Source organism: Nicotiana tomentosiformis, chromosome 10 (assembly GCF_000390325.3).
Source record: "Nicotiana tomentosiformis chromosome 10, ASM39032v3, whole genome shotgun sequence".
NCBI lineage: Eukaryota > Viridiplantae > Streptophyta > Magnoliopsida > Solanales > Solanaceae > Nicotiana > Nicotiana tomentosiformis.
Genome location: NC_090821.1, coordinates 27386562 through 27405056, shown reverse-complemented (window position 1 = coordinate 27405056; position 18495 = coordinate 27386562). Strand labels below are relative to the sequence as shown.

Below are 18495 nucleotides of genomic sequence, written 5' to 3'. Positions count from 1 at the left end.
ATTTAAAAGAGCTTAGGTGACAGAGAAAGAAAGACCAAAATTGAGAAGACGGGAATTGAGGATTTAAACAGACATGACCAAATTGAGTCAACAAGCAGACACTTAAATATAACTTAAAAAAAGAACTAGTTTAATGAAACTGATAAACATGTTTCAAACTCAACACAGCAACAGTCACATGCTAAAAGTTGGCAAAGAACATGTTTGCAAGTTTGGCAAAGTCATAGGTGTAGAATGAGTTAAAGCATGCTGAATCATGTTAAGTACATAATCTAGTGTTATTATCAAGAAAACCAGAACAACATCATAGAAGGGGGGAGGGCATCATGCTTACAGTCATAAGTAAAGACACACCCACTCAGTAAAATCATGTTAAGTAGCAGGTAACTTTGTTATAATAATCTAACCAAAGATGATCCAGTTTGTATCAAAGAATAAAGCAGCAATTCAAACATGATGAGACAGCTATTCCAAATTACAAATAAACACTGGAGGGTGTGTGGGATCGAGTGATCATGTTAACTCAATAGCAAAGAGGCATATTATAACTAGTAATAAGAGTCACAGATGTGAGGCATTCACTGCAGTGATTCAGGGTAAGGGGATAAACATGTTCATAGGCATTCAAGGATTGATACACTAACTGGATAGACCTTAAATAAGTTCAAATAACTTAAGCACTGGTAACATTAGGAGAAATTAAGTGTTAAAGGGACTAAGACATACAGATTTGATAGTGCTATACTTAAACACCCTTCCAAAGCATGTTGAATAAAAAATTCAGTAGTAATCACATATACAAATTAGAGACATGTAAGAATGAAAGTGCAGAAGTTAGGTGACTCACCAGTTAAGCGAGAAAAATGCACAATGTATGGAAGTCCACAGTATATAGCAAGCTTTCAGAGCTGACTGACCTTGGATTCTAGCCGGCCGAAGTTAGAGTATAGAATGCAAAATCAGAATAACCTTAGGTCTAGTAAGTCTATAGTGAGTTCAGAAATTAGTCGAGGGTCCTTTCAAAAGGGAATGGGGGAAGAGTATATATAGTGATAGAAATCAGCACATAAACATGGAAACAAATCAGTCATATGCAAGAAAATATTTCAAAATCAGTTATAGGTAATTTAGGGCACAAATCAAGGAATTCAGCAAATCAGGGAAACATCCGAGATTATTGTGAATATTTAAGGTAAATACACAGACATACCAAAACACAAATCGTTCAGACTTATTAAGGAAGACATTAAAGGACACACAAATAATATCGAAACAAAAATTATTCAGAATATTTAAGCAAATATTAAAGGAAACACAAATAATACCAAAACAAAAATTATTCAGAATATTTAAACAAATATTAAAGTAAAAATCAAGGAAAACATAAGGAAAGAAAGTAATCAAACACAGAAAGGAAAGATTCACTAGAATCGGTAAGAAAAGGAGAAAGTTTCAAACCCTAGTTTTAGGAAAAGTGTGAAATCAGTGGAAAATAAAGTAAAAATCGCATAAAATAAGATGAATAGAAGCGGAATAACATTAAAATCAGAAAATCGGATCTATTTTGGTCCGATTGAAAGGGTTTGAAAACCCTAATTTGGGGTGGGTAAGAATCATCAACAGATATGAAGAATATTCGTTACTCACAAAGAATCAATGATGAACATAGACGGAAAGAAATTAGAGGTGTGAACCGATTTGGTTCGATTTGGGCAAGATTTTCTTGCCATGTTAGGAAAGCAACTAAGTAAGATCATAGACGAGTGGCCAGTGGTGAGGAGAGGTAAATAAGGTAAGGGAATCCATGGTGGATTCCGTTTTGGGGCCAGATTTGGGGGGGGGGGGGGGTGTGATACGAACGACGGCTAGGGTTCATGAGAGATGAGGGACGAGGGAATTCCAGGGAGGCGAGGTGGTATAGAATGATTAGGGTTAGGGGTTTAGGTTGGTTTAAAGGGGAGGGTGTAACGTGGACCGTTGATCTTAGAGATCAACAATCACGATTAAAAGGGGTCCTAGGTCGGGTGTTTAAATGGGTATGGGGATTGGGCTAATGGGTCTTGGGCCAAGGGTATTGGGCTGGTGTGAGGGTGTTGGGTTAAATCCGAAAATAGGGGATTTTAGGGCTAGATTTTAAATATCCACTATTTAACAAATAAATAATTTATAAAATAATTAATAAAAAACAAATATCATTTATTCATGAAAATTATTAACAATAATTACTTAACATTATAAAAATATAAAAAAGTCATTTTCTGTATGAATAATGTAAATATATATATGCATATGGGCTATTATTGCAAAATATGCAATTTGGCCCTAAAAAATGCAAATGTAATTATGATAAATGCTCTGAAAATATTTAAAACCTCATATTGGTATAAATGATAAGTTTAGATGATTAAATCATCATAAAAATAATTTGTAGGATAATTATTGGATATTTATATAATAAAAACGCAGAAATAAATTGATTTAAAGCCTTTAAAAATTATGAAAAATAATGAAAGAATACTTGTGTATGCTTATAAACTAATGATGATGCATATGTACTATTTTGAAAGTATATATATATATATATATATATATATATATATATATATATATATATATATATATATATATATATATATATATATATATATATAATATAAGGGAAAAATTGGGTAACAACAACTGCCCCTCTTTACCCCGGAATGATGAAAGAGTTGCTGGGTAAAGAAATAATGACCGATTTTGACCGAATGGGGTGATTTGGAAAAATATAGGCCGAACTCCGATTTCTGAGTTGCCTACATATCCTTGGTTTTACGGGAATCGGGCCGTGTCTAGTTCTGGATCCAGCGGTGAACTAAACCGATGGAGTTGTTGTAGGAACGGACAAGCTTTTCTGGACAGGATGATATTGAGATTGTAAATGGATGTATCTGGGGGATAGATATGGATATTTGAACAGTTATCAGATGGGAACGGGTAACGGACGGTGGTTGGTTACGTTTGAAATAATTACAAGATATGAATGTTGAACAGAAACCGGAGCGAAGATTGCCCCCGTTAGGAGAATGGTTACTTCCTGGATTACCTGCAAAACTTAAAACACAATGCATGCAAGTATATATGGATTATTGCGATAATTTAAACATGATGCAAATTCCCTTTAGACCATGAAGGTTGTCTTTGGACGATGGGGATGATGTCCTTATGCCATGATGTCCTGGGCCATGAATTATGTGATAAGGGATTTGCAGGCCATGAAATGATGTTCTCGGGCCATGAAAATGGTGCCTCTGAACTATGACGCCTTTGAATAATGATGTGCAATACTGAGAGATCCTCAAGCCATGGCATGGTGTCTTCCGGCTATGAGGATGATGCCTTCGGACTATGACGCCTTTGGATAGAATGGCGATATTCCAGCCCATGAGATGCAAAGACATGATGTTTGGTCATATGCGAAGCGAAACAAGACAGAGCTTAGTCTTGTGTAAGATCGGGGTAGAGCTTAGCCCCGAGAAAAATATAAAATAATGCTAGATTTCAAGTAGCATAGCATTTGGTGTTATGCAAGGAAAGGCAGAGCTTAGCTTTATGCAATTAGGGAGGCAATGCTTAGCCTCATGCGAAATGGGAGACAATACTTAGTCTCATGCAAGGAGGAGGCAGGGCTTAGCCTTATGCAAGATGGGAGACAATGCTTAGTCCCATGCAAGAGGAGGCAAGGCTTAGCCTTATGCAATTGAAGAGATAGGGCTTAGCCTTATGCAATTGAGGAGGCAGGGCTTAGCCTCATGCAAGAGGGAGACGATGCTTAGTCTCATATAGGGGAAGGCAATGCTTAGCCTTATGCAATTGAGGAGGCAGGGCTTAGCCTCATGCAAAGGTGGAGACAATGCTTAGTCTCATGCAGGGGAAGGAAGTGCTTAGCCTTATGCAATTGAGGAGGCGGGGATTAGCCTCATGCAAAATAGAGACAATGCCTAGTCTCATGCAGGGGAAGGTAGTGCTTAGCCTTATGCAATTGAGAATGCAGGGCTTAGCCTCATGCAAGCGGGAGACAATGCTTAGTCTCATGCAGGGGAAGGCAATGCTTAGCCTTATGCAATTGAGGAGGTAGGGCTTAGCCTCATGCAAAGGTGGAGATGATGCTTAGTCTCATGCAGGGGAAGGCAGTTTTTAGCCTTATGCAATTGAGGAAGTGAGGCTTAGCCTCATGCAAAATAGCGACAATGCTTAGTCTCATGCAGGGGAAGGCAGTGCTTAGCCTTATGCAATTGAGGAGGAAGTTCTTAGCCTCACGCAAAATAGAGACAATGCTTAGTCTCATGTAGGGGAAGGCAGTGCTTAGCCTTATGCAATTGAGGAGGCACGGCTTAGCCTCATGCAAAATAGAGACAATGCTTAGTCTCATGCAATGAACAGATAATAAGTAGTAGTAGAGTATTTCTTAGCTGGAAATGTGTTTGCGCTTGGCAACTTTGTCATTATGAAGATAGTGATTCTGAGGTGTGCCCGAACTTGAGAATATTTCTTGTTCCTACATCCAAAGGACAATCGTGAGTTTTACGGGGGAAGGTTGGTTCGTGCCTCCGCCTGCCTGCTTTGCTTTGCTTTGTATCGAAGTCCTGCTTGAGTTACCACGGGTAGCATCTAGCTGTTTCATAAAAATAAAGTTTTCAAAAATGTGCATGCATACGATGAATGTAGTTATTTAAAATACATTAGTATTTAATATCGGATAAATTAGATGAACCAATGACTGTGACACTTTAGAGACATTGCGACTTCCTTAGAATTTTGAGGGTCCTCCTCAAAATTCTGCCCCAGTTTACTTAGGCGATTCTCTGACCGTTCTTCATATGATGACGTTGGCTGGACTTGCTCCGGAATTTTGAGGGTCCTCCTCAAAATTCTGCCCCAGTTTCTATTTGTGGGGAAAATGAAAATTTTATTGAATTGTGACCGAATCCGCAAGGCTGCCTACGTATCCCCTCTTAAACGGGAATCAGGTCGAGCGTAGTTCAATTACATCAAGTGAAGAAATGTAAACAATCCTAAACATAGTATCTCTTGACTGCGTCTGAGTTGATAGGTTTTGGCCAAATCTCTTCGTCCATTTTTGCAAGTATGAGTGCTCCTCCTGTTAATAATCGATGAACCATGTAGGGACCTTGCCAGTTGGGTCAGAGCTTCCCCTTGGCTTCATCCTGATGTGGGAAGATCCGCTTTAGCACTAATTGCCCTAGTGCAAATTGCCTTGGTCTGACCTTTTTGTTGAAAGCTCTTGCCATTCTGTTATGGTAGAGTTGACCGTGACATACCACATTCGTTCTCTTTTCATCAATGAGAGCTAGTTGCTCGTATCGGCTCTGTACCCATTCTGCATCGCTGAGCTCAGCTTCTTGTATAATTCTTAAAGAAGGGATCTCTACTTTGACAGGAATAACCGCTTCAGTACCATAAACAAATAAGTAGGGAGTTGCCCCAGTTGATGTGCGAACCGTGGTACAATACCCGAGCAGAGCAAATGGCAGCTTCTCGTGCCATTTTTTATAATTATCCACCATTTTCCTCAATATCTTCTTAATGTTCTTGTTGGCGGCTTCTACGACTTCGTTCATTTTCTGTCTGTATGCCGTGGAGTTCCTATGCTTGATCTTGAACGTTTCACACATGGATTTCATCAAATCGCTGTTTAAATTGGCGGCGTTGTTAGTAATGATTAACCGAATCACTATCCTCATGTTGTGTTGTCTCATTACATATCACAGTCGTAGGTTCATTGGGATAGGTAATAATAATGCTGAAAAGAAAAATGTAAAAATAATAATAATTACGAAAAGTAGTAATGCATTAAAAACAAAAAAAACTTAAAAATGTCAACAAGTGCGGCTTGATGACTCGAACAATTATTTCAAAACAGAATACTGAAAAATGTCTCAAATGCTCAAAACTGTTTTTTAAAGTAATTCATGCTAATTTGCCAGGCTACCCAGGAACTCGACGGGCCCAGGATGGTGTAGCGGTCCAGTTCTTGAGAAGATGCCAGTATGCACGAACCAACCTTTGGGAATGGGAATAATCAAAAGAAAGAAAAAGCAAAAGGTAACCTAGTTAGTAAGGAATATTAAAAGAGTGTTTGCGATATTAAAATATGTTTCACAAAGTCATGCAATAATTCATGTCCTAATTTGGGGACCTCATTGTGCTCGAGGTAGGCCTAAGCGACACGTAGACTTGGAGAAAATTGATATCAACATTTGCGTCATTTCTTTAATGCCAAAAATGTTTATGCAATAATGATCAACACGTTGGTATATTTTTCTCCAAGTAATGCACATAGTATGATAGCGTCCATAGGGATTGTGGAAATCCCGTCGGACTTTGAGCGAGGTTTATCTTAGCGGGTTGTTACGTTAATAACGCTTCAACCCGTACTAGGTTTAGCATGATGCATGTACATTTCAAGTTGGAGTAGGGTTTCTAGAATGGTCTAGACTGGTACTCCCAAGTGGACAACTTGAGAGGGAAAGGCACGAGACCGTTGATTGCACCGCTGATCGACTAGTCTATCACAAATAAGCCTTTTCGATTTAAAAAGGTAATTTTTGGAAGAGCGCAGACACTCATCAAGTGCCACTATGATGATAGTTGGCACGAGTGGAGTATGATGTGGAGCATGCTTTATGCAGCAATAATAACACATTGTCAAATATTTGCATGATATGTAAAAGTAGTAAAAATATAGCAAAGGTAAACATGGAAAGAATATAGAAGAAAGACAAAAGGAAGGAGTTAGTTTAGTTCATAAAAATATATGCGGGAATGTAATGAAGCAGGTAAGGAAGTAGGCATGATATAGCAATTTTGACAAGATAAAAGAGTGGTCATAGCAAGTAAAGGTGAATAGGGGGAAGAAATGTGCCTGTCATAGCAGATTTAAACAAATAAAGATGAGTAAGGTTGGGATGTGCATGTCGTAGCAGATTTAAACAAATAAAGATGAGTAAGGTTGGGATGTGCATGTAACAAAGAAAGTATTCCACATAAGCCAAGTTCATTATGGTAAGAGCCTAAGCGTAAATCCCCAGCACAGTCGCCATGCTGTCGCACCCCGTTTTCTCCTTTGCGAAAGTGGGATTCGACACTTGACAACTCTTTTAAGGAGGTATTAAAGGAGGAGAGTCGTCACCTAATGGATTAAGGTACGTTAGGGCACCTATTTTGCAAATAACTCTGGATTAACCAGTTTGCGTCAACAAAGATCGGGTAAGGGCTCAAATTACCTTGAGGAGAAGGTGTTAGGCACTCCTTGAGGTCCATAACTGTAGGTCACGCCCGAACTCGAATATATGAATTAGTCTAAGAGAAGGGAAGAAATTTGGGCAAATAAAATGATTGACTTTAAACAAAGGTGGGGGGGGGGGTCCTAAGTTTTTTAGCCTAAAGGATCACCCCATGCAACATAAATAATACTTCGTAATTCTCTCAAGATGGGGTGTTACTCATATTATTCAGCGGGCACAGACTATTATCCCCTGCTACTCGATTACTATCCTTAAGTTGTTCACCTAAAGCGCACTAGTCAATTCTAAGTCGTACTCTATGCGTGCACTACCCGTCCCATGCCTATAGTCCAGGAGGCATTTGGACCTCTATTTCAGGGTGGTTCTAGACTTTAACTTAGGTTTTTCAAAAGGGAAAATACTAGGCGACAAGCAAAACATTTAGGACTTTCACATATAAGCAAATAAGGGCTCAAGTTAGCCTCCGCATTTAGACAACAAATGCACGCCAAACTGATTAACATTGACAGATTATAATGATTTAAGATTGTAGAATCCTATAGGCAGGATCTCTATGTGATACCAAATTATTGAGCAGATAGCTACACGCAAAATCCATTTCCTAAATACGATTTCTAGAAACCTACATAATTTGCCTACTGATTTTAAGCATAAGGGGATTAAACCTATAGGCATGATGTCTAGGTGTTCTACTCAATAATAAATAATGGTAATCACGTAAGAATATTCAAAATTACCTATTTAGTCCTATAGGCATATTTTCTAGTGATAATAATGTCACAGTGTCAAGAACTCCTAAATAAACGAGCAAGATGATAACTAAACTGATTCAGACCTATAGGCATGCTTTCTACAATTTAATCCGATTTTAAATCCTATAGACATGATCTCTACAATTTGTGAATAGGGAAGCATGTAAACACATATTGAATCATACAATTCCCTATAGGCATGGTTTCTAATAAGCAAAAATAGAACACAATTGAACCAAGTATTGAAACCATAGGCAGGATTGCTAACATATAATGACTGAACATGATAGGATACCTATAGGCATGATTTCGAACACACAATAACTAAACACACATTATTGAACCTATAGGCAGGATTTCTACCCCATTTATTGCAAAATATAAGATAAAAATCCCTTTCCCAATTTCACTAATACCCCAAATATTATTACAATAATTATTACAGACCCAGAATGAATAGCATGAATTACATAGGAGAATAACTATAGGGAGCCTACAGCAGGCCCAAAATACACCTGGACAGGCCTGGCCTTTATTCTCACAAATCACAACAGTCTCCGAGTTACACACTCATAGACATACAGCAGCTAGGAATTGAATGATTCACCCAGTGAGCACAAGATAGAGTTGAGCATATAGAACCAAGGCCTTAGTGTGTCAGAGTTCCCCATGGCTTCAAGAACCCAGGGCAGTGCTCACACTAAGGTGGTTAACAAGAATAGTTCAGAGGAGGGATTAGGGACCAAATTCTAGTGTGTCAGAGTTTACAAGGGTCTCTAATGAACCGTGAGCAGTGCTCACACTAGGGAGGCCAAAGGACAGAACTTGGGCTGCATTGGCTAAGAATAGGATTTAAAAGAGCTTAGGTGACAGAGAAAGAAAGACAAAAATTGAGAAGACGGGAATTGAGGATTTAAATAGACATGACCAAATTGAGTCAACAAGCAGACACTTAAATATAACTTAAAAAAAGAACTAGTTTAATGAAACTGATAAACAGGTTTCAAACTCAGCACAGTAACAGTCACATGCTAAAAGTTGGCAAAGAACATGTTTGCAAGTTTAGCAAAGTCATAGGTGTAGAATGAGTTAAAGCATGTTGAATCATGTTAAGTACATAATCTAGTGTTATTATCAAGAAAACAAGAACAACATCATAGAAGGGGGAGGGCATCATGCTTACAGTCATAAGTAAAGACACACCCACTCAGTAAAATCATGTTAAGTAGCAAGTAACTTTGTTATAATGATCTAACGAAAGATGATCCAGTTTGTATCAAAGAATAAAGCAGCAATTCAAACATGATGAGACAACTATTCCAAATTACAAATAAACACTGGAGGGTGTGTGGGATCGAGTGATCATGTTAACACAATAGCAAAGAGGAATATTATAACTAGTAATAAAAGTCACAGATGTGAGGCATTCACTGCAGTGATTCAGGGTAAGGGGATAAACATGTTCATAGGTATTCAAGGATTGATACACTAACTGGATAGACCTTAAATAAGTTCAAATAACTTCAGCACAGGTAACATTAGGAGCAATTAAGTGTTAAAGGGACTAAGACATACAGATTTGATAGAGCAATACTTAAACACCCTTCCAAAGCATGTTGAATAACAAATTCAGTAGTAATCACATATACAAATCATGGACATGTAAGAATGAAAGTGCAGAAGTTAGGTGACTCACCAGTTAAGCGAGAACAATGCACAAAGTATGGAAGTCCACAGTATATAGCAAGATTTCGGAGCTGACTGGCCTTGGATTCCAGCCGGCCAAAGTTAGAGTATAAAATGCAAAATAAGAATAACCTTAGGTCTAGTAAGTCTATAGTGAGTTCAAAAATTAGTCGAAGGTCCTTTCAAAAGGGAATGGGGGAAGAGTATATATAGTGATAGAAATCAGCGCATAAACATGAAAACAAATCAGTCATATGCAAGAAAATACTTCAGAATCAGTTATAGGTAATTTAGGGCACAAATCAAGGGATTCAGCAAATCAGGGAAACATCCGAGATTATTGTGAATATTTAAGGTAAATACATAGACATACCAAAACACAAATCGTTCAGACTTATTAAGGAAGACTTTAAAGGACACACAAATAATATCGAAACAAAAATTATTCAGAATATTTAAGCAAATATTAAAGGAAACACAAATAATACCAAAACAAAAATTATTCAGAATATTTAAACAAATATTAAAGTAAAAATCAGGGAAAACATAAGGAAAGAAAGTAATCGAACACAGAAAGGAAAGATTCTCTAGAATCGGTAAGAAAAGGAGAAAGTTTCAAACCCTAGTTTTAGGAAAAGTGTGAAATCAGTGGAAAATAAAGTAAAAATCGCATAAAATAAGATGAATAGAAGCGGAATAACATTAATATCAGAAAATCGGACCTATTTTGGTCCGATTGAAAGGGTTTGAAAACCCTAATTTGGTGTGGGTAAGAATCATCAACAGATATGAAGAATATTCGTTACTCACAAAGAATCAATGATGAACATAGACGGAAAGAAATTAGAGGTGTGAACCGATTTGGTTCGATTTGGGCAAGATTTGCTTGCCATGTTAGGAAAGCAACTAAGTAAGATCATAGACGAGTGGCCAGTGGTGAGGAGAGGTAAATAAGGTAAGGGAATCCATGGTGGATTCCGTTTTGGGGCCAGATTTTGGGGGGGGGGTGATACGAACGACGGCTAGGGTTCATGAGAGATGAGGGACGAGGGAATTCCAGGGAGGCGAGGTGGTATAGAATGATTAGGGTTAGGGGTTTAGGTTGGTTTAAAGGGGAGGGTGTAACGTGGACCGTTGATCTTAGAGATCAACAGTCACGATTAAAAGGGGTCCTGGGTCGTGTGTTTAAATGGGTATGGGGATTGGGCTAATGGGTCTTGGGCCAAGGGTATTGGGCTGGTGTGAGGGTGTTGGGTTAAATCCAAAAATAGGGGATTTTAGGGCTAGATTTTAAATATCCACTATTTAACAAATAAATAATTTATAAAATAATTAATAAAAAAAAAATATCATTTGTCCATGAAAATGATTAACAATAATTACTTAACATTATAAAAATATAAAAAAAGTCATTTTCTGTATGAATAATGTAATTATATATGCATATGGGCTATTATTGCAAAATGTGCAATTTGGCCCTAAAAATACAAATGTAATTATGATAAATGCACTGGAAATATTTAAAACATCATATTGGTATAAATGATAAGTTTAGATGATTAAATCATCAAAAATAATTTGTAGGGTAATTATTGGATATTTATATAATAAAAATACAGAAATAAATTGATTTAAAGCCTTTAAAAATTATGAAAAATTATGAAAGAATACTTGTATATGCTTATAAACTAATGATGATGCATATGCACTATTTTGAAAATATGAGAGAAAAATTGGGTATCAACATCATTTAAACATAAAAAGAAGCTACCGAATCAAAAAGAAGCTATTAACATAAATAAGAAGCTAGACTACTAAGAACACAAAATAAAGAAGCTATGAAGTAAACTACTGAAAGTAAGACAAATGAATATACAAACCGAGGGGAATAGAATATATACATCAAAAAAGAGGGAGGAATATATACATAATGAAAGAGAAAATAAAGATAAAAGAAAAATAGTATTAAAGTTATTACAGGTCAATGTCATCAAATCAAACCAACCAAAATAGACCACCCCCTGAATAAAAATAAGCATTGTCCTCAATGCTTAGCAAAATCAAATTGAGGGAGGGTAGAGAGTAAAGAAAACTCCCTATGTGATCTCAGGGTGCATGGCAACATCACCGCCCTCGGGCTCCTCCAACTGGATCTCATCATCCTCTGCTCGGGGAACAACGGGTTTAGTGAACATCTGAAGCACTTCCTCGGCAGTATGGGCAGCAAGGTATGGCTCGTCAGACTGGCCAGCTGGTGCCTCTACTAATGGTGCTGCTGGGTCTGCTAGTACTGATGGATCTGTCTCCATTAGTAGGTCAAATGGTAAATCACCAGCTGCTGCAATCTTTGTCACCTCCTTTCTCAATCTCTCCACTGATTTCTTTGAGGCCTGGGATTTCCTCATCTTCTTCACCTGTTTGCCCAACTCCTCAATAGCTCCCCCATGTGCCACCAGTGTATCCATAATGGTCTTCTGGTTGTCCAGGATCTTCTTCAATGTTTCCTCTACTGACGGAGGAACCTGTGGTGCTGCTGGTGTGGAAGACTGTGCTGCAAAAACATTGCATATGTCATACAGCTTTGAAGTAGCTGTCTGCATCCAGTTGTTGAGACTCGCCAATATCTGGGAGACTCGCAGCGCAGTGAGTGGATATGTGGATGAGGCAGGCACTAGTACTGATGCTAATGGTCTAGAAGATGAAGGTGGTGGCATGTCAGCTATCTCGGTGGAAGGACCGGACGCTGTGGAAGGTATGGGAGTTGTAGATGGCTCAGCAGCAGAATCTGTAACCACCACCTATGGCTCATCAGACTGGCCAAGGGTGGCAGTTGCCTTACCCTTGAACTTTGGGTTTCCCAGACCTTGCAAGGAGTACCATAAGAAGGGCTTCTTGGCCCGCACCTTTGCATCCGTGAGATATTCTGTGAGGGTGTTGGGATATGGGTAGGAGCTTTCACCTTTCCGGACCACTGACATGTTGGCTTACTTGATGGTACCCACATTGATTGGGTACCCGGCCATAATAGATGCCACCAAAACTGTTCGGGGGATTGGAAGATTGTTCTCATTCCGGTTTGGGTCAATACAGCAGCAAAATTGCCACCTTTTTGCTTCAAAATTGAGGGTGGCCAGTGTAATAGGAACCCCTGCTGTGATCCACGGTGGTGGGGGTCCTGGAGAAGCCAAAATCTCTGCTAACCAAGGGTAAGCTGCATCACCCATAGCAAGCTTATCCAAGTACTGGATTGCCTCTACCTCCTCGAATCCCAGGTAAGTGTTCAGAGTGCTTGGGTCGAATCTGACTTTCAAATTTCTCACTTTGGTCACTTTGGTGACCTCCCCTACCATCATCAGGAACATCATCATCATCTACTGTAAGTGGTGCAGAGGGAGTGTGTGTATAGAAGGGCTCTGAACCCTGGCTACCGGCATCAGAACCCTTAGAAGAACTTGCTGTGGTGGAGGGTTCGTTGCGCAGTTGGTATCTCCTAGTGAATTGTGGTGATTGGGACTGGGCCTCAGGTTGTACCTCCACTGAGTGACCCTCGGAGGCTTCCCTAGACGGGACATACCAGCTTGATTTTGAGGGCTATGTGGCCCTACCTCTCCCAGTGGTCGGCTTTTTGGCTATTGCTTTTGATTGCACTTCCAGAGGTTGAGTGCCCTTTCCTCGACTCAGGAGTGTTCACCCCTCCCTTTAGATGTATCACCTCTGGCTGATCGAACCATTGTCTGAAATACGAAGCACATAAGTCAGTTAAAGTTCAAAAGCATGTTAACAGTTACAGGAAATCAGTGTACAAAAGAGACAGTGCGGACCGCACAATATTGAGTGCGGTCGCACACTGCCTTGTGCGAACCACACAATTTCAAAGTGCGGTCGCACATGCTGAAGTGCGGACTGCACAATTTTGAGTGCAGCCACACAAAACCAGGTTCAGACTACTGGTTCTCTGAAGTTCCAAAGTGCGGTCGCACACATTTTTCCGTGGACCGCACAATTTATCTGCGGACCGCACAATTTTGAGTGTGGTCCACACTTTTCATGTATCGCATTTTTCCCTAACTCAAGATCTGTGGACCCTACAATTTTATGTGCGTCCGCACAATTCAAAAATAAAACGACACTCACTTAGGTTTTGCAATATTTTGCACAATTTAGACATGGTAGTTGTAAATTAAACATGATGAATGATCTACCCAGTCCCCAATGAGCACACATGAAATTACCCACATAATTTCAAGCACACATGAAGAACATTTGACATTTTAGGCCTAAAAATAACTATACTAATTAAGAACAAATACTAAAAAGTTGAAAAATCTAAACATGAATTGAACATACCAGTGATGAAGGATGCAGGTAAGAATCTACACTAATGAAATGAATGTGGAGTGTGAGGTACTTTGTGTGCATTGTGCTTGCTTAGGTCTCAAAAGTTCAGAGTGTGTAAAGTTGTGAATAGTGCAATGTGGTCTTATTTATAGGTTGACCAAAGTTGGTCAAAATTGAAGTTGAGTGCGGTCCACACTCTTTACCTAAAACTTGCTGAAGTTCTGCGGTTCGCACAAAAGTGAGTGCGGCTGCAGAAATTTTTGCGGTCCACACAATTTTGTGTGCGTCCGCAGAATGGCCTTTTCTCTGAAATTCAAAACTTCAGAGAGTTGGATTTTTGGGTCTCCAGTTGTGCGGCCGCACAAAGAATTGTTCTCTTTGTGCGGCCGCAGATTCTTCTCTACTGTGGCATATACAATTGTGCGGGCCGCATTTTTTCAACACTTGGCCAATTTTGTTTTTCGAACACAGCACCTGCAATGCACACTCATTCCTGCAATTCACTTCAAAACCAGTTAGCTTAATACAAAACCTATCTAAAAAAGAAGAAAATAAAAAATGAAAAGAAACATGGGTTGCCTCCCAAGAAGCGCCTGATTTAAAATCGCGGCACGACGCAGATTACCATCAATCACTTGAAATAAATTAATGCCACGACGTGGCCATCATCAACTTTGCCAAGATAATGCTTTACCCGGTGACCATTGACTCTAAACACTTCATCATTTTTATTGTTCAAGTCTAATGCACCAAAGGGTGTCACATTCACAACCTCAAACGAACCACTTCACTTAGACTTCAACTTTTCTGGGAACATTCATAAACGAGAATTGAAAAATAACACAAGATCACCTTCTTTGAACTCCTTGTTCCGGATGTACTTGTCATATAGGTACTTCATCTTGTCTTTATATAAGGACGAACTTGTATAAGCATGGTAACAGAATTCATCAAGCTCATTCAATTGTGCCACCCTTAAGTTGGCGACGACATCCCATTCAAGATTAAGCTTCTTCAACAACCACATAGCCTTGTGCTCAAGTTCCATCGGAAGGTGATAAGCTTTCCCGAACACTAACCGGTATGGAGACATACCAATCGGTGTTTTGTAAGCAGTCCTATAAGTCCAAATAGCATCATCAAGTATCTTTGACCAATCTGTCCGGTTGGCATTCACTGTCTTTGACAAAATACTCTTGATCTCCCGGTTGGATACTTCCACTTGCCCGCTTGCTTGAGGATGATAGGGGGTCGAGAATTTGTGAGTGATACCATACTTGGTGAGTAAGGTATCAAAAGCTTTGTTGCAAAAGTACGATCCCCCATCACTAATAGTCAAAGCAATCCTGTTTGAGCTTCTTCCTTTGGTTTGAAGAGAACTCATTCGGTACAATACCACTCACAAGATAATTTGCTAAGTCGGCGAACCATGGCACCCCGGTCATTGAAATGGCTAGAAGTTGATCGTCGGGGAAGGAATCATTTATCTCAAGGCCATCATGTGGCCTCCCCTCCTCCTCCAAATGAGACAAGTGGTCCGCCACTTGGTTTTCACTACCCTTGAGGTCTTGAATCTCTAGATCAAACTCTTGCAATAGAAGCACCCACCGCATTAAACTTGCCTTTGAATCCTTTTTGCTCATTAATTACCGAAGCGCCGTATGATCGGTGTTGACAATCACCTTAGTACCCATAGAGTACGGGCGGGATTTCTCCATAGCAAAGGCAATAACAAGTAGCTCTTTTTTGGTCACTGTATAGTTGACTTGGGCATCATTCATGGTCTTTCTAGCATAGTAGACCGGGTGGAAGATTTTGTTAATACATTGCCCCAAATATGCTCTAACCGCCATATCACTTGCATCACACATGAGCTCGAAAGGCAAGCTCCAATTCGGTGCGGTGATAATAGGAGTAGTAGTCAATTTGAACTTGAGCAATTCAAATGCCTTCATACAGTCCTCGTTGAAATGGAACTTGGCATCCTTCTCCAACAGTTTACACAAGGGGTTCACCACTTTGGAAATATCCTTGATGAATCGGTGATAGAACCCCACATGACCCAAGAAGCTCCTCACTCCCTTCACGGACGTAGGGGGTGGGAGTTTAGAGATCACCTCTATTTTGGCCTTGTCGACCTCAATACCATGCTTTGAAATTTTGTGGCAGAGGACAATGCCTTCCTCGATCATGAAGTGACATTTCTCCGAATTGAAAACCAAGTTTGTCTCCTCACATCTTGCCAAGACCTTATCCAAGTTGTTCAAGAAATCATCAAAAGAGTTTCCGACCACAGAAAAGTCATCCATGAAGACGTCAAGAAAATCCTCCACCATGTCGGTAAAGATGGCCATCATACACCATTGAAAAGTCATCGGTGCATTGCATAAACAAAATGGCATTCGCGAATGTGAAAGTACCATAGGGACAAGTGAAAGTAGTCTTCTCTTGGTCCTCCGGAGCAATAAGAATTTGATTGTAGCCAGAATATCCATCAAGGAAACAATAGAAAGCTCGACCGACCAACCTATCAAGCATTTGATCAAGGAATGGGAGTGGGAAATGATTTTTCCGAGTGACTTTGCTAAGCTTCTGATAGTTCACACACACTCTCCACCCGGTCACTATTCTTGTGGTGATCAACTCGTTCTTGTCATTTATGACCACAGTCATGCCTCCTTTCTTTGGGACACATTGCACCGGCGAGGTCCACGAGCTATCGGAAATGGGGTAAACAACCCCGACATCCAACCATTTTATGATCTACTTCTTCACCTCCTCTTGCATTGCTTCATTTAATCTTCTTTGATGTTCAACGGAGGGTTTCACATCCTCCTCCAAAATAATATTGTGCATGCAAAAGGCGGGGCTTATACCCCGAATGTCCACCAATGTCTAACCTATAGCTTTCTTCCTCTTTTGTAGCACCGCCATAATAGAGTCTACCTGCACTTTAGTCAAACAAGAGGAAAGAATAACCGGTAAAGTAGAACATGGCCCAAGGAATTCGTACCAGAGATGTGAAGGCAGTGGCTTTAACTCTAAAGTGGGAGGCTCCTCGATTGAGGGCTTTGTTGGAGGAGTCTTCCGGTTCTCAAGATCTAAGGATAATTCTCGGGGTTCATAAGTATACGACCCCATTCCTTGCAATGCATTTACACATTCCACATAGCCTTCCTTCTCATCATCATCATGATTAAGCAATACGGCCTCCAAAGTATCGTCAACATTCATCATGGAACTAGCATCATCAACAATCACCTCGGTCACTAATCCACAAATGAACAAACTTCATTGCTATTCGGTTGCCTCATAGATTTGCATACATGGAAAACCACCTTTTTATCGCCCACCCGGAAGGTGAGCTCACCGGCTTCCACATCAACAAGAGCCTTCCCCGTAGCAAGGAAAGGTCTACCCAAGATAATAGGCACCTCATAGTCCACTTCATAATCAAGAATCACAAAGTCCGCCGGGAGGATGAACTTATCAACACGAACCAACACATCATCAATAATACCCAATGGTCTCTTCATAGTACGATCCTCCATTTGTAACCTCATAGATGTGGGTCTTGGTTGCCCAATTCCCAAAGTTTTGAACACCGAGTAGGGCATCAAGTTGATACTCGCCCCTAGATCACAAAGAGCTTTGGCAAAGTCGGCGCTCCCAATAGTGCAAAGGATTGTGAAAGCGTCGGGATCTTCCAATTTCGGAGCCATTGAGTGCACAATAGCACTAACTTGATGTGTCATCTTGATAGTCTCACAATTCATTGATCTTTTCTTTGTCACCAAATCCTTCATGAACTTTGCATAGCCGGGCATTTGTTCCAACGCCTCAACCAATGGCACAACCAATAAACTTGTTGAATTGGTTCTCGCTATTTTGCTTGGCGAGCCTGTAAGGGTATGGAGGAGGAGGCCTTGGCATTGGTGCCTTGGCCTTTGGCACTACCGGTTCCGGTATGTCAATCACATGTTCCCTAGACGGGTTCACTTCTTCTTGAGTCTCCTCCACATTTTCATCAATATCAATTCTCACTTCTTCATTAGCTTGAACCACATTGCTTGGAATTTTATCTTCTTGAATCACTATATCATCATCCACAATTCTTCTTTGGTTTGAGATTTTTGCCTCCCCACTTTTTCCACTCCTTGTGGTTACGGCCATGCCATGTCCCATGTTGTTCCCACCCTTCGGGTTCACCACATTGTCACTAGGTAGTGCCCCATTAGTATGAGTGTTTAAAGCTTGCGAGATTTGCCCTAATTGAACCTCTAAATTGCGGATTGAAGTGTTGTGAGAGGCTAGTTGAGCATCGGAGTCAGCATTTTTCTCCATCATTTGTTTGAACATATTTTCAATCCGTCCCACCTAATTATTGGAAGAGCTAGAACCATGAGACAGAT

The 18495-nt window shown here is 39.9% G+C and overlaps 1 protein-coding gene across 1 annotated transcript; it reads right to left on the bottom strand.

Annotated features, from left to right (window-relative positions):
• Positions 1–5183: 5183 nt before the first annotated feature.
• On the bottom strand, positions 5184–5744 carry LOC138899912 (uncharacterized). The gene has a single exon (XM_070186613.1). It carries the CDS (start codon positions 5742–5744, stop codon positions 5184–5186), a length of 561 nt encoding a protein of 186 aa, XP_070042714.1.
• Between the last annotated feature and the right edge of the window lie 12751 nt (positions 5745–18495).

Bases quoted from the DNA above. Each gene is read 5' to 3' on its own strand.
- LOC138899912 (XM_070186613.1), bottom strand. From the start codon at position 5,744: ATGAGGATAGTGATTCGGTTAATCATTACTAACAACGCCGCCAATTTA.